Below are 15923 nucleotides of genomic sequence, written 5' to 3'. Positions count from 1 at the left end.
ATTACCATAGTGCCTCCACAATTGGTCCCATCTGACCACGGCATGTGACGAGATCGGCAACCTTGAGAAAGACCACCACTTGTTGTACACCACAGACGCTTACAAGCAGGCTGCAAAGGAGAATAAAACTGATCGCAGATATTCGCATGGTGCGGTCAGTCTCATGTCCTTGAGGGACGAGGAGTTGAAGATCAAGTCCATAGGACAATTGAGATCAATACAGAAAACTTAATTTGTCTGGATTGGGATTCAAACCATAGATCATTGGATTGCCGGTCCACTGTTCTACCAATTGAACATTGAGATTCTAAGAGAAAAGGAGATGCAGCATTCTTCTTCTTCAGCGTTCAACCTGCCTAAGTACTATAACCTCAGGAGATGAAGCGGCTTGTCGCCCGAAGGTCTGGCTGTGTTCCCCACAGCTTTTCTTCGACCTTCGTGTCCTTAGGCCAGAATCTATGCAGATGCAGAAACCTTATCAGTATTGGAGGGTTGCAAATAGTTATGAACAGTCTAAGTTCTCTACTTACCATGAAGGGACATACCCTAGCACCATTCCCAAAGACTAGCTCACATTGCCGATCCACAGAATATGACTCTCCTGGTTGACTTTTTAATACTTTCTCTAACTTTTTATGATGATCGCCACGCACAGGCTTGTCGAGAAGACAGCGACCAAAACCATGTCTGTGAGAATGAAAGGTATGAAATGTTAATCTTTATCATAAGTTGCTTTATCCAATCCCTCTTAAAGGCAAATTACATCACATTTGGGGGTTGAGGTGAAACAGAAAAGCAATTGATACCTCACTGTCGATATAAGTTTTCTCGCCAAACACCACCCAGGTGGAGCTGTTGATCATTTCATGGAGCTCTCGTTTGGCCGACATTTCAGTGAGCTCAAACCTCACGAATCAGCTCAAGCTAAGAGTTAAAGTTTGGGGTTATAAACGAATATCAACAATAGTAGAGGTAAATCATTGGACAAGTGACACTTTCAGTTCGGAAAATTTTCCTAAAAACCTTTAAAACGTGATGAAAGGTGCTTTCAAGAAGCCTGGAGACAATTCAAGCCAGTTTCATTATCACTAGACGATGACTGAACAGCCTTCTAACCGCAAACAGGATCTCAACATCCTTCCAGATGCTGGGAGGTCTGGCAGCCCAACTCATCGCAGTTAATCATTAAAGAAGTTGTTGGATTCATGGCACCTTGATCCACTTGGCAAGATGTTTTGTGCTCAGGACCTGATGTTGAACCCAGATATCAAGGCGTATGTAGCAAATTTGTCTTCAACCGATGCGTACATTAAGGGATGTGCTATTTCTGACTAGTAAATGCCACTTAACCCTGACTGTGTTTGTCGCACACTGAAAAAACACCTCAGATGAAGACGTTACTAATGACCAGTACGACAGAATCATAAAGCGTACTTACTCTAAGAATTCCGACAATATAAATGCACTACACCTGGACCATGACCAGGGATGAGTATTATAGTCCAACGTGGCGGCCATGACGTTATAAACACGTGCCCTGAGTTCGGGGAAGCGTTGACAGCGGCTATCGTCATCATGAGGTAAACCAAGCCTGCAAAAAGTACGATAACAATCTTGAAAAGTGTTTTAAACTTTTAACAATTTCTCCTAACACCAATTCCTAACTCGATCTTCTGCTGAAAGTAACAGACCCAATTCTTTTCTAACATGTTTAATGCTTAGAATGTTTCGAAAAATAGCCTCAGTCACATCAAAGAATCTTAATGGGCCATAGTGCTGCTGACAAAAGTGCATATATAATGAATTGAAAGCCAACTTCAAGGGTGGGAGTCAGTTCTTTGTACTCCCACCCTTGAAGTTGGCAATAGTTCTAATTGCTTCAGGATTTCAAATTCCAACCAAATTGGTGGCACCTCTGCATGGTCAACTCTTAATGTTTTATTTTGCAATATGACTAACCCCTTACTTACTGATGCCCTAATTCGTGCGCGATGGTGAAGCTTGTGCTGAGGCCGCTGTCTTCAATGATTGAGCAACTACGACGGGAATCACATATTGTGCCTATATCTGCTAAACCTGGAAGATGAAAAATTTAAATTAAATCTTTTTTCTTCTTACCAGTCAAGTATGGAACACAAGGGGTGAATACAGAATTCAACTAAGGCCAAACAAAAACACAGACATTGTGTATCAAAAGCTGAGTTCAAGAGGTTATATCGAAGAAAATAACCTTTGTGGCACAACTATTTTTGATTGGGCATGTCTGACATAGTGAACTTGTCATCTCATGAAAGAAATAACTTCAGATCATTTTACAAACACATTAAATTTTTATGACAGTAAAAGTGTGATAGGTCTCAAAAATTTGTATTCAAAGCAAATAGAAAAAGATTTTAATGTGTCAGACTCACATTAACCCAATCGTTCAGTATTTAAAATGCCAGTTACCCGTAGATTGGTGCTAAATAAACGGCCGGACGCAAATTAGTAGATCGATCATGCTGGTGTAGCCATGTGAGTTTCATCCATATTCCAAGGAAGCACACTGATTGATCGAGAGATGTCAAAATGGTGGGCATGACCAATGCACTCGTTTTGCCCTGCCATCTTGTGCACAGATCAAGTATCAATCAAACTTACCCAAAGTATCACATTGGTTATTGGCCCTACAGATGTTGACCCTGAAAGAAAGTAAAGAGAATTAAATGAACCTGTAGCGAACCGCTTACAAAGATGGGGAGTTTTGAATGGCCCGGTAAAAACCGAAGGATCTCTTTCAATTGCAGCATCCTGGACAAAAAAGATCCATCAAACTTGCTAGGTTCAACAGACTGGCACTTTTCTTGTATGAGTAAATCTCTGTCACACTGGCAGTCTATTGAATGGGAAGAGAACACCATTAAAGGAAGACTATAGGCAGGAACCAGATGGGCCAGATTAGGACTAAGAAAGTCACTGGTCGTTGCCTTGCTATTCTACAGTAGATTAGCACTATTCAAGTTTGTTGTGGCATATGTTTATTACTATAAAGTCGAGCCAGACCCAGTTCCTGAACTTAGCAAATTACTCTCCAGCTTGACCCCTTGGCTCAAGCCTATAGTCCCCCTTTGATAATGATACCGACGGCTGACGACAAAAACTGGAAGACACCGATTCAAAATACATTTCAAAAGAGCGTAGCAATTAATTGGAGACAGGAAGGGGTAGTTCCTGGATAATTGTTTAATTAGACTATTTACCAAACAATCCAAACCAATCTTAACTTCCTGATAACAAAAGTTAACAGGTGTAAATGTAGTGATAATGGTATGGTAAACATGTTTTCAGCCAAAATTGTTTTGATATCTCCGAGACCAGGGACAGCATCCGTGCTATAAAAGTTTTATTTTCTCAAGACATCATTCTATAAACTGGACAATGTCACAATTCTTTGGTAGTTTAGACCTTCCCCTTTCTGTTACCTACTAATTTAAGGCCCACTCATTTCAATCAATTTAAAAATAGAACTTGAATTTCCAAATGCGTTATATTGAATAAAGAGCCCATCAATGTCGTCGTGTATACAAATGCCATCTTCACCTCTCTATTATGGACAACATTTGTCAGTCTAATGGGTGTCTTTAATAGAGAGGTTCTACTGTATATATAGCCCCTTTACATGGAGCATCACTCCGTCACAGGTCAAGTACCAGCAAGTGTGACACAGACACACGGACGCAGGGTGGTCGCCAGCAGAGGCTTGACATACATCCGATACCTCTCGTTGTGACTTAGATTAACAAGATTTACAAGTTCAATCGCTTCCTTCCTCTATTGGCGGAGAGTTAATCATATAAATAACGTACGATTTATGGACTTGTCGGAAGGAAGTCAATGATTTAGAGGTCATTTTCCCACCGACTGTGATATACAAATGCCAAACCGGAATGCGACAGCGTGACTATCGGACCACTTGGTGATGCCAACCTAATGTAAATTCAAATCAAACATTCTGAATGGCATCGAAGGACATTTCATTTTCATGAATATTCAGTAACACTCTTATATCGGTGAAATTAAAGTGGTTCTGGACTGATTTTCTCCTTTGAAAACACTAATATGCCTAATTAGCGTTAAAGGGCTATGCTGTTCATTATTAGTGGTGCATGGTCCGGGAAAATAGAAATACAGTTATATACCATACCTATGGATATGAATTCACTTAAACTTAGTGTTTGTAGTATTTGTGTAACTGTCTTCACAACGGAATTCTTAACATTTACATTCAGTATGTATTAACACAATTTGAAATTTTCAAATTCAATCAAAAAAAAAGTTCTAACGAACGGCATAGACCTTTAAAAGTACATGAGTACAAAGGTAAATTCGCTGGAACAGGCCACTTTGGGATGTGAGCCATCTCCACTTTGACCTGATGATACATGAGTGTACTTCCTCTTACTATTCAGGCCTCTCTGAACCATTTTTTGCTCAATTAACAGTTCCGGAAGCCAAAGGGCACACTAACGTAGGCATGTTATGTTTCTGCTGCAAGTAAACAAACGTTTGTTATCCTTTATAGACCATGAACATTGTTTTTTTGATTTAGTACCAAGTTTCAGCAAATTCGTATGCATAATAACTGTACTACGGCATTTTGTATATCTGCATTTCGATTTTCCTGGACGACCAATAATTACAAACGGCGTCCCCCTTTAAATGTCAACATCAAGTGACACAGGCTCCCAATGGCTCCTTCAGATACAGACAACGTAAATTATACCACAATTTTCTCACAGACTTGAAGTGTGCTACATAAATATCATAGTACAATGCACAAAAGGAATTTTTAAATTGACATCATAATTGTCATTGTTGATGTACTTTTTATGCAGACAATGTTTAAGAGCATTCTGACACCCACATGCCTGGGCAACTTCGATTCATTCTCAGCGTTCAACTTAGATTCATAAAATGAGTAAAAGATAATGTTACTCTCCCATGTAAACTGAACTATCAAAATGATTTGGCCGTTTCCAACTGATCATATCTCACCACATTACTAAGTCTTAGTTACTACAGATCTACTCGTAAACATAACAAGGTAGATTAAATGAAAGAGTTTTTACATTTGACACTCATAAAATACACACAGACGGAATTACACAGGAAATGCTTGATAATTTGCCAGCTCATGATCTTTATAGGAGGCAAGTCAATGAAATGATGACTTAAGAGTTCTTAGAATTGATAATGAAGCATGCACTCTCAATCCAACCCCAAGGAGGCACTGCAAACATTTGAACTTTTTGAAGGTGATGCTTGAGAACTTTAGCGGTCACCAAGATGGATGCATTAAGCAAGTTAGACAGTGTAGCGTGTGAAAGAGCATCGGCCTCTTGATCAAGAGCTCTCGGATTCGACTCCAGGCTCCAGTCACTGCTTGGTTCCTTAACTGATCAACTTCAGGTTAGCGCCTTTCTGGTTATTCCTGAAATAATAAGGTATCCCAAAAGCGCTTTGAGTAGGGAAACCAGGAAAAGCGCTAAATAAGATCATTATTATGTTAGAGGGCCAAAAAGGTCCTCATCTTACCTGGTCAATAACACGGCAGTGTCATGATGATCTGGGTCGGAATCATTGCCCTGATTTATAAGGTGCTGCCAGCGGCAGAAATTACGTAAGGTCGTCACAGCATTTGTACCTATTACTGGCCCGTCCTGGAATAAGAATTCAGAAATAAGAAGGAATACATGAAGACTAGTACCCAGCTAAACTTGCTCTAACTTATTCAAGATTGACCCTCTTAGTCAGAACCAATTCATCAGTGCAGCGCTCTTGCCCCTCGGGGAGACCACTTCCTTTTTCCTCTTAATGGAACAGTTGGGTTCAAGGAGGCCAATATAATTCAATCATATCCCTCTACCTGAAGAGTTGCACCCACCAGCTGTACCTTCTCCACAGTGTTACTCATTATCGTGAAACAATACATTTCTTAAAGTGATATACCGTTCAAAAGAACTACGAGGTTAATGGCAGGTTAATGAGAAAACGGGTTTGCTGCCGTAATGTATTCCTCTTTATAATTGTATCTCAATCAACTAGATCTTGGTAAAATCCCTTTAGCTTTAGATACATGTATGCGGAGCATGACCTTGGCTTTAGTACATTAAGAAAATGTAAACAAAAGTATGATTTTAGAGCAAAAATATTTTTGGTGCTTACCTCTGGCTTTTCTAGGATAACTAATTTGGTGAGAATAATATTAACTGCATTGGATATACTGGGATCTCTGTATAATGTAGCAACCTGAAATAAGAAGGAGAAAAGTAATTGATATTATCAATTAATAAGTTAATTAATTAATTAATATTACATACCACCAAGTATGGATTGATATAAACTTGATACAACCAAAGAGGGATATGGTGAGCCATTAACTTAATCAACTAATCACTTAACACAAATTAAACATGCCCCTACTTACCACTGACATAAGTGTTAAAACATAATGTTCGAGATCATCCTTATGGTACGTCAACATCGTGCTGTCAACGACGACCGTCGTTTCGATGTTACTTTCCCACGCTAACGACCGTTTCCTTCGTATATGACGTACATTCGTATGATTGAGATTCTTTTTGAGCCACGGATATGATGTGGCATGAGATGAGATGTCCTCTGGAAGAAAAACATGGAAGAAATGGTCAGTGAAGAGCTAATTAGGTAATGCTAATAAACCGATACCTGGTAATGTTGCGGGTTAGAAAAAGATATGTTTTCAGCCATGGATTAGATGTGGTAGGACAGGTCCTACCCTCAGCAAGAAAAAGATGCTAAAATGTTTCATGAGCTAATTACCGGTAGGTAATGCTAATTAACCTGAAAATATTTGTGTTGAGTCTTGCTTTTCGATTTTTCTAAGGTATAGGACGAGATGTTCTCTAAAAAGAAAGAGAAATGTAAGGGTTAAGTAGGAGCTAATCAAAGAATGCTAATTAGTGGGGATGAAATTGTATCATTCAGTCTCATTCTAACAAAAACTTATTGAAGAAAGCTTGGATGACGCCTTCTTATCTCAGTTTTGAAATTACTGTCCCTCCAATTGGTTAAGTTTATTTGATAACTCTCCCGCACCCTACCAATGATTCTGGGGTCTCCCACAGTGTTTTCCAAGAATGATAAGAAGTTGAGGCTATCGAAGTGTCATCTTGATAAGAGGCAGTTCAATGCCTGTTTGTGTTCATTGTAATTTCTTGTGTCTAAGATAAGTAGAATTAAACGTTGCCAAAGCGCAGTTATCATCCATGCAAATTTGTTGAAATTTGGCATTTATAGTATTTCTATATCAGTCTGCACAGCGACTTGGCTAAAATTTATATCGTTTTAAAACGATTGACTTTATTAACACAATTGGAAATTGAGTGGCAGCAGTTTCGGGTGATTGGTTTATGAATAGTGGGACAGCACCCTGATGACCCAGTAATTATAAGCACTCAGAATTTGACCTTACAAAATGATAATGATCGAGAATGCTGTATCTCATTTCAATTCGATCAAAAATGGCAAGGTTGTGGTGGTTTTTATACTATTCACACAACTATTTCATCAATTTCATTTGTAATTCATTCTGTCATAGCTCATTTTCTTGTCTGCGATTATTATGATTTCCCACGAGTAATGAGGTAATTAAAGGGACAACTCGAGCATGGGATTTACCTGGCCAGGAGGATAATGTGCCAGCTTGCCACCATGCGCCACCAAAAGTGGTATCACGCTAATGCCGATCTTGAATAAGGAGTTTTGCCAGTGGTGCCAAAACAGTTTTTGACATGGCTTGTGAATTTCAGACAGGCCTATGGTCACATCCCGTTCTTGTCCATTGTTTATCATTGGAGAAGTCACGGTCCTCCTGGAAGCTACTTTTGTATGAAAAACCAACAAATGTCATGCCCAAGTTGTCCCTTTAAAGGGTAACTCGTGTCAAATTTCACCATATAATGTTTTAGCTATTTTTGACAAATGACTACGTCACTTTCTCATAAATCGGTAAGGTTTTCGAATCGAAATGCAGATTTTCTCGAAATTGATGGTTTAACCCTGCCCGGATGGCTCGCTTTGATGCCGTTGAAATTGCACTACGCCAACGACGTTTTCGTTGATGACGTCACAACATGAACATTTTCGCGGTCGCGGTGGTTTACATTCAGCGATTTTATAATAAATCTAATCAAAAATGGAATATTTGGGCTTTACATTTGTGATCAACAATTAAAAACGGACGCATTTTCGCAAAGCTGTAAATCACATCATGGTATCACTTTAAGGCCTACTGAAAAGCATCCTGAGCTTCAGGGCCTTCACTCGGTACTAACATCCTCCCTGCAGTTTAGGGGATAAGCATGCAACTGACTCCGAGAGAATGGCTGGCACACTTTTCTTCACAATACTGTTATGCTTTGAGTTGTCAGCACACAATTCATTTTGAAACACAGCTTTAATAATTCAGTTAAAAAACGCTGTCCTAAATTAGCCTGATAATCATGTTTTGTCTGAGTAGGCTACTGGTAATTACAGCTCTAGGCCATGATAGGGCCTGCACCTATTGACCCATATCTACAACTTGATTAACCAACCATCACCTAAAAGTGCAAATGTTTGTGGTATATTTACACTGGAACCTCTCTCAGTGGACACCCCTACTAGCAGGACTTCCTCTCTATTAAGGACACTGATTTTGGTCACAAATTGGTCATTCAATTTTACCTCTGAAATCAGGATACCTCTCTATTAAGGACAGCAATTCGCAGTCCCAAGGGTGTCGTTAATAGACACTGAGATTCTGCTGCACAGGATTCACGTTATAATGCTTCAATTTTATTTTCACCATGAAGATTAATGACCCCATTTATAGAGCTAATGAGGTTTGAACCCAGCTTTATAGATGCTGACAAAAACCCAAAGAAAAGAACAATATAAATTAAGTACATCACACCAAGCTAAAAACCAAACAGATATTCTCCACACACCAACAAAGGATCACATACCGAAGAAGAGCAAAATACACAGAGTCGTTTGTTTACAAACATGAAGACAGCAATGACAAGGCCAGGAAAGACAGACCTGGGGAATGTCTGAAGACAAAAAAGCAACAAGAATGACAGAACGACCTCATAATCTGCACCCGGTTACAGTCACCTGTTAACCCTGTCAGGGTGGTGCACTGTTTCCATATTTTGTATCAGAGCTTTTTAGGAAAAACCTTAAAAAGCCTCCGCTGCACTCAGGGTGAAGATTTTGAAGCCACTTTTTTGCTTTGTTGTTGTGCATCTTGATATCCAAAAGCAACAGGTTTTTGCAGTGTATATTTAAGTGCATTTTCTTCCCAATCTCGAGACAACTGGAAGGTGCAAATACAGTTCAAAATGGGTATTCTCTCTTTCAAAACAGGCCCTGCGTACTAGATGGTGACATCTGGCATTTTTAAAAGCTAACATAATCTCAACTGGCATGGTTTTCCAAGGCCTATAGTCCCCCTTTAAGGAACTTTGGAATACAGATCGAAACCTATCATACTCATAAGGTTTGATAAGATCCGTTAGCATAGTCAAGCTGAAGATTGCTACACTGAGCCTTGTCTGCGGCAGCGAGAAAGCTAAGTGGCTAGACTACCGTTATCCCTAGTATTAGCTGCTTCAGAAGTTAACTTATAATTGTACCGCATCATAAACACGCTCTTCTGTATCTGATCAAGGGAAGGCACATGAGATATTGGCCTACAAGTAATCCCTGCATAAGGATGTGTTCACATGCGCACATTTTCAGGGCTCTGAAGGGTTCATTACATGGTTTTTGAACTGAGGCTGTGAACATCAACGCAATCCATCATTCACTCTTTTCGGCCTGAAGACATTTTCAAATTGAAAAAAGGATAAACCAAGTTTCATCAAGGATGAAACTGTGTGCGAGATGTAAAAGGAATCTGGGAAGGAAGTTAAGATGCTAGATCTCCTGGTGAGGTTTATACTGTGGACATGATATCCATAAAACACAAATAAACAGCAACAGTAAACTGTATGATAACTTGCGCTGTCGAAATGAAGCCTAATGGTTTTTTTGCACCCCGTCATCCCCCTCAAAAAAGCGTAGCATGTTTCATTTCGGATGAGACTGTGTGCAAGTTGCAGAAAGAATCTGGTAGGAATTTGAGATGAGAGATCGCCTGGTGAGGTGAACAGTCGGGACATAACAATAAAAAACACACAAATAAACAGAGCGCTAATTGATAAGTTTTGTTTTGTCATTCTCATCAAACAATGAAAAAGGATATGTAGCATTTTTTTATGAACTTGCTTATTTTTCACCAAACAGAAGCCCACGGGTTGGAAATGATAGGCTGGTATAATCTTTATACTCACAAATTGTAAATAAATGAAGAATCTGACATCAGTGGTGCAAAAAAACCTCCTTCTTTAGACATGCATATAACCTAAGAGCCACTGACATTTAATTCCTTCCTTCAAAAAAGAACATTTTACTGGAATTGAAATCCTTTTAATCAGAAAATACAAATAAATAGATGACTGGACTGCAAACAAATCAGTTGGTGACAGTAATAGAATACCAAAGTGTCTGAAGCAGAGGTGTGTCATAGTAAGGGGGTATTCCAGTGTTCCGAGTATCAATTCCTTCACTTTTTACATGATGCCAACGAACAAAATTCTCAAGTCTCAATGACGGAATTGAAAAAAAGTCTATCGAATAAAATATCAGGCTTATTGTCCTGTTAGTCTGCATCGAATATTAGTCGAAAATAACTCTATAATGATTAGACAGTTTTTTAAAGTTTTCACCTCAGACAACTTTTTTTCGCTTAGATAAAAAATCTTCCCAAGAAAACTGTACCCAGCATATTTTTTGTTTTAGATTGCACCTTCACAAAAACCTCAAATTCAATTGCACCCGGATGAATTACTCTGAACTACCCAAGTAACAAAATGGCTTTAACTGCCTGTTATTAGCGAAATGGAGGCCTAATTGGAAGGTTTGAGATGGAAGACAATACACCTCTTACTTCAAACGAAAAATTGCCCGATAATTATTAAGGTAGGGGAGGTACTTCCGTCTTGTAATGATAGCCACATACCCATTAGCACATCCTATTTCATGGTAATTGAGACCGAGTTATGTACTTGGTTTGGAAGGTGGACAAGTGGATTTGCTGGCCGAGTGGTTACACTTTAGAAAATAAGGTGTCACTGGTAGTAAGTAATACAGGTCAAAAACCTTAAAAAATTTTATCTGCCATCCCAAATATGCACCCAAAATGGTTTTTCAGATTGTGAAAAGGGTTTTCATTTCACTGAAAAGCCTCTGCCTCGGACATATTAAACAGGTTCCCTAGGGGCTTTCAGATTTCAGGAGAAGCTTGCTCTAAATTGCAATTCTAAAAGGGCTGAGCCGAAATATTGTAATATCCAATTTTGATAATTGGTCAATTCTATTTTAAGGGGAATTAAGCTTGAACAAACACCCCTCTGGAAGTGATATTTTGGACCGATGGCCCACCTCAAGAAGGGGTTCAGGAATTTATTGTACAATAGTGAGGTTTCTATTTCCAATGCAACCCTAGACGCACTGAGTGCACTCTGGAAGAGGCATAGTCCTCGCTCTTACACTCAAGGTCTCTCTCTACCCCAACTTGCGGTAAGTTAGAGCTGTTTGTAGTAAATATCATCAGTTTTTAGAAATGATCTCGTTTGCAACTTATTGGCTGCAGTTGAAAATGTTGTTTAAGGATGGACCTCAGATTAATCAATCAAAACTTATCCCGCCTAAAGATACTGACTGTGTCATATAAAACTTTCCATTTAAAGCCTTTATGAGTTGTTTCTTTTAACAAGTTTTGACCACCAAGGTTTTCGTTCTCATCAATCTTCACAATGACCTAATATAAAACCATTCTCAGTTGGGATGCTTTCAATGTGGATGGTGGAACACGTCACATCTTGAATTATATTTAGCAGGAATGTTGGCACAAAGGATTGAGATAATCGTGGACACGCACACAGCAGGTGGTACATCTTTGAAACGGACACACTGGCGACCTCATGATGGGTTGAACAGATTCAAGATTGCGTGATAATGCACAGTCTCCAAACGTAATGACCAGGGCGGAGATATTAAGGGATCTCCCTTTGACTACTCGAAGTGATATGGCGTCATCTCTGGCCACCCAAGCGATAGCATAGTAGAGAAGTCCAGCAGAAAACAAAATAATGACAAATCACTGAAACTGCAGGGACGTGATCTGAGATCTGACCATGGTGTGGAAGAGGGTGACCTATTTTGGAACTTTTGGGATGAAGACAAAAAAGTTAAATATCGTCAGGTGCAGGACAAAATGGGATAACCATCTGAGTTGACTTCAATGAACAAGGGTTAATACAATCACAATGCAGCAGGAGGAAGTAGGCCTATGACACCAAGTGGTGAAGTGGTGAAGAGATCAGAGACCTTGATCTGGTCTGCTCCTGGCCTAATTTGCATGCCATCCACTGTCATCATCCACATGACGAGGCCAAACACAGGAGCCAAAACTCCAAGGAAATTCCTCCACGTAGTTGATGGTTGGAGTCTCTTGGTTGGGCATTTTGGGTTTTGAGACATTGATCCTTCAAGAAATCTCCTGGTGTCAGTCACCCATCCGTCTGGCCAAATGCAGGAACCACAACAACATAAAGGAAATTTGATTGTTGGAGTCTTAACAAATGGGAATATGATACGTCCAGCAACTGATTTGGGTCACTGACAAAGTGTCACAAAACCTAGGTTTCGCACCAGATTTGATGGGAAATCTCATTCTGTTCTACCTTTGTCCTAAAAAATTGACAGTCGAGGTCACCAATCTCTTTTTCTCAATGGTATGGATATCAGTCTGGTGCTCAAGCAGGAATGTATCAAGGTCACAACCGAGTCTGGAGATGTCATCACCCGGAAAAAAAGGACACAGTAATCTCAAGGCTGTGGTGGTGTTTTAATAGGCTTAGAGGAGGAATGCCATGAGATGTCGCTGGCCAAGTGCAATGATCATTATGATAATCAAGGAGTTCCTGATACAGTTCCTGATATGGGTTAAGTGCACTGATCAAGGACATCAGGAAATCGATCCTAAATCAAGGTCACAGAATGTCCTACTTGAAATTAACTTTTCATCAAACGCAAAAACACTCATTCCCCTGGTGTGATGTGACTGTCCTCCAGGGTGATCATGTCAGTGTCCCCGAAGGCCAAATGGCTTACTAAGGCCTAACTTCACTAGGTCATGACTATGACCTGGCCCTGATTGTTTATTTTTTGTAGGACATTGTTTTGAACCTAATTATTTTGCTTATTTAGAGTGGAACCTCCATAAGCAGAGATCTTTCTACTAAGGACACTCTCTATTAAGGTCACTAGTTTTGGTTCCAAATTGTGTGTTTCCATTAAGTTTGACCTTTCTTCACCTCTCTATTAAGGACAGCACCTGTCAGTCCTGAGGGTGTCCTTGATAGAGAGGTTCTACTGTATCAATATCTTCTGTGTCAAAGTGTGTTATGACATTTGACCACACTCCAACATCAGGAATACATGTCTCCTCCATTGATTTACTAGAGGTCAAGTGTCATAAATCAGGGGTCAACAAGTTGACCTCTGGCACAATGAGGTCAAGAGAAGTGATTATCATATTTACATTCTGGGACAGAAATTTTGAAAAGAACTTGATACATCTTTGTCCCTTTTGCTACCCTTGATGTGCAAAGCGGTGTTTGATAAACCAGGTATTTCTCACTCACACCTTCTTCCAGTCAGATACAAGGGGTCAGCTCCCATTCTCAGAAGCCGTAAGCTTGTAAGATGTATCAAGAAAACCATTGAGTTATTAGACATGAAAAGCAACATGCTGAAAACCTGTCGCTATCGAAGAGAGGCATCTTAAATATAAGATAGGCATGCATAGAACATGAGAACATGAAAGCAGGAATGTGAACAACTTGTAGGGGTCAAAAGCCTACCCAGGACAGGCACACATGGACAACAACATTGGGAACAGCAGAAAATCTGCGAAGATGACTAAAAGCACTGGTTAGAATGTACCACTGTTTACAGTGTATGCACTGTGCCTCATTTTGACGGCAGCAGAAACCACTGCATGGTTTGGGCAAAAAATATGGAGGCAGTAAAACATATCGATATTTCATTTGAGTTGTTTTGGTACTTACCCCCTGAATGACATTTTTGTTGAGTATTTTCTTTTTCTCTATAAATAATATGAGGTTTTTGATGCTGTGGATGAATGTGTTCGGTGTGATGTGGCTTGATGTAAAATGTGCCATTCTTGGTCCTGATGACGCCAGACTGCAAAGACAGAAGATGACAAGAATGAGAAAATGAGACGTGCAGTGGGAGGAACACCATACACTAGGAAAAACAGCCCACCTCTTCTTTTATACAAGATCTTTCGATGCAATAGGGCTGTGATGCCTAAAAAACAACGGTGTTTGGTTTGGCATCTGATATCAATAACTGTAGAGGTTATCATATGACTTTACACTTCAGCCCTCGTCTATCCTAAAACCTTTTTGTAGAACTCTGATGTCGAGCTCCTCAATCAGCGCTACACCCTGAGCATGTCTGACTGGTACCCATTTGCACATCAGGGTAAAGCAAAGAGACCTGCCTCGAGTATCTTGCCAACAGTGGGGATCAAAACAGGGACATGACCGATAGTCTGAGACCCCAAGCAGAAAGAAACCTTATTTGAACTGGCACAATCAGCATAAGTTTATCAATCAAAATGCACAAAGTTCTAATCTGATCTCATTCATGAGATGTTCATGTAAAATTCAAGCAGAACATGAAAACCAATCATAACACAGACGGACAGCCACATTGGAGAAATTGCCTGACACAATTAAAGAAGGCAACCCCTTTGAGTCTTTGACATCAAAAGAACCAATATGATTTATTAATCACAGGGTAGGTCTTCGAGATATGATACAATTTTTGATACTGATATAAATGTGTTTGACTGCCCTGCTCACTGACCCCTGGGTAATAGTCAGACAAGAGCGATGGTCTGGATAAACATGCATCCTGGGCTAAACGAGGCCATTCATAAAATCTCACGAATATTCAAGAAATTACAGACAGTGCCCACATTCAGTTGTAGTATTAATTTGGGACCATCACCATCACCAGATTTCTCCATTCACTTGACTAATACCGGTACTAATAGTTACAGCGGAGCTTCCCTTAGCAGACACTTCTCCATTAGGGACACCCTCTCTATTAAGGGCACTAGCTTTGGACCCAAATTGGTTGTTGTCATTCAATTTGTCCTGTCTTATCAGGACACCTCTCTTTTAAGGACAGTACTTGTCAGTCCTGAGGGTGTCCTTCATAGAGAGGTTTTACTGTATCAGTGACAGTTACGTCTTAAAGGACTCAAGAAATAACCTTCATGTTACCTATTATTATACTAGCTGGACTACATATATATGATGTCTGGGTAGAATAACAATGGATAGCTGTAACTTTACATTTTCGGACTTGAGATGATTGTAGGCCTACTGTGCATATCAACCAAAGACTTTAATGAAGCGTGCTAAATTCAAGTCAGGTCCAGCCAACCCCACTTCCGAATAAACTGTCTGGTGTTTAGCCGACAAAGCAAAGCAAAACTGAATGAAAGAAAGACCACAATGAGAGATCTCAGACAGCCTTTTGAAAAGGCCTTTTTTCTGGTCTCATCAATGAAAACCTTATTTGGGCTAAGTAAGTTATTAATACTTATGAATATAGTTATGAATAGTTATGAATGGTTAGAGCAAGTTTGGTGATCAACATGAATGAATAGTGAGACCTCTCATGCTGATCGTGCATTTTATCTCACGATAAAGCTG

The 15923-nt window shown here is 39.7% G+C and overlaps 1 protein-coding gene across 1 annotated transcript in view; it reads right to left on the bottom strand.

Annotated features, from left to right (window-relative positions):
* LOC135491126 (A disintegrin and metalloproteinase with thrombospondin motifs 9-like) overlaps positions 1-15923 on the bottom strand; it is a 55896-nt gene that overhangs the window by 20137 nt on the left and 19836 nt on the right. The window contains exons 3-11 of the mRNA XM_064776793.1: positions 14241-14376; positions 6467-6660; positions 6205-6288; positions 5575-5699; positions 2641-2681; positions 1971-2076; positions 1439-1591; positions 531-687; positions 6-110 (exon numbers count right to left, since the gene is read on the bottom strand). Of these exons, the coding sequence (XP_064632863.1) occupies positions 6-110; positions 531-687; positions 1439-1591; positions 1971-2076; positions 2641-2681; positions 5575-5699; positions 6205-6288; positions 6467-6660; positions 14241-14376 (1101 nt within the window). The remainder of the gene's footprint in view (positions 1-5; positions 111-530; positions 688-1438; positions 1592-1970; positions 2077-2640; positions 2682-5574; positions 5700-6204; positions 6289-6466; positions 6661-14240; positions 14377-15923) is intronic.

This window comes from Lineus longissimus, chromosome 7, assembly GCF_910592395.1.
Source record: "Lineus longissimus chromosome 7, tnLinLong1.2, whole genome shotgun sequence".
Lineage (NCBI taxonomy): Eukaryota > Metazoa > Nemertea > Pilidiophora > Heteronemertea > Lineidae > Lineus > Lineus longissimus.
The sequence above is the reverse complement of the archived record's forward strand: the minus strand, read 5'-3'. Positions and strand labels throughout refer to the sequence as shown.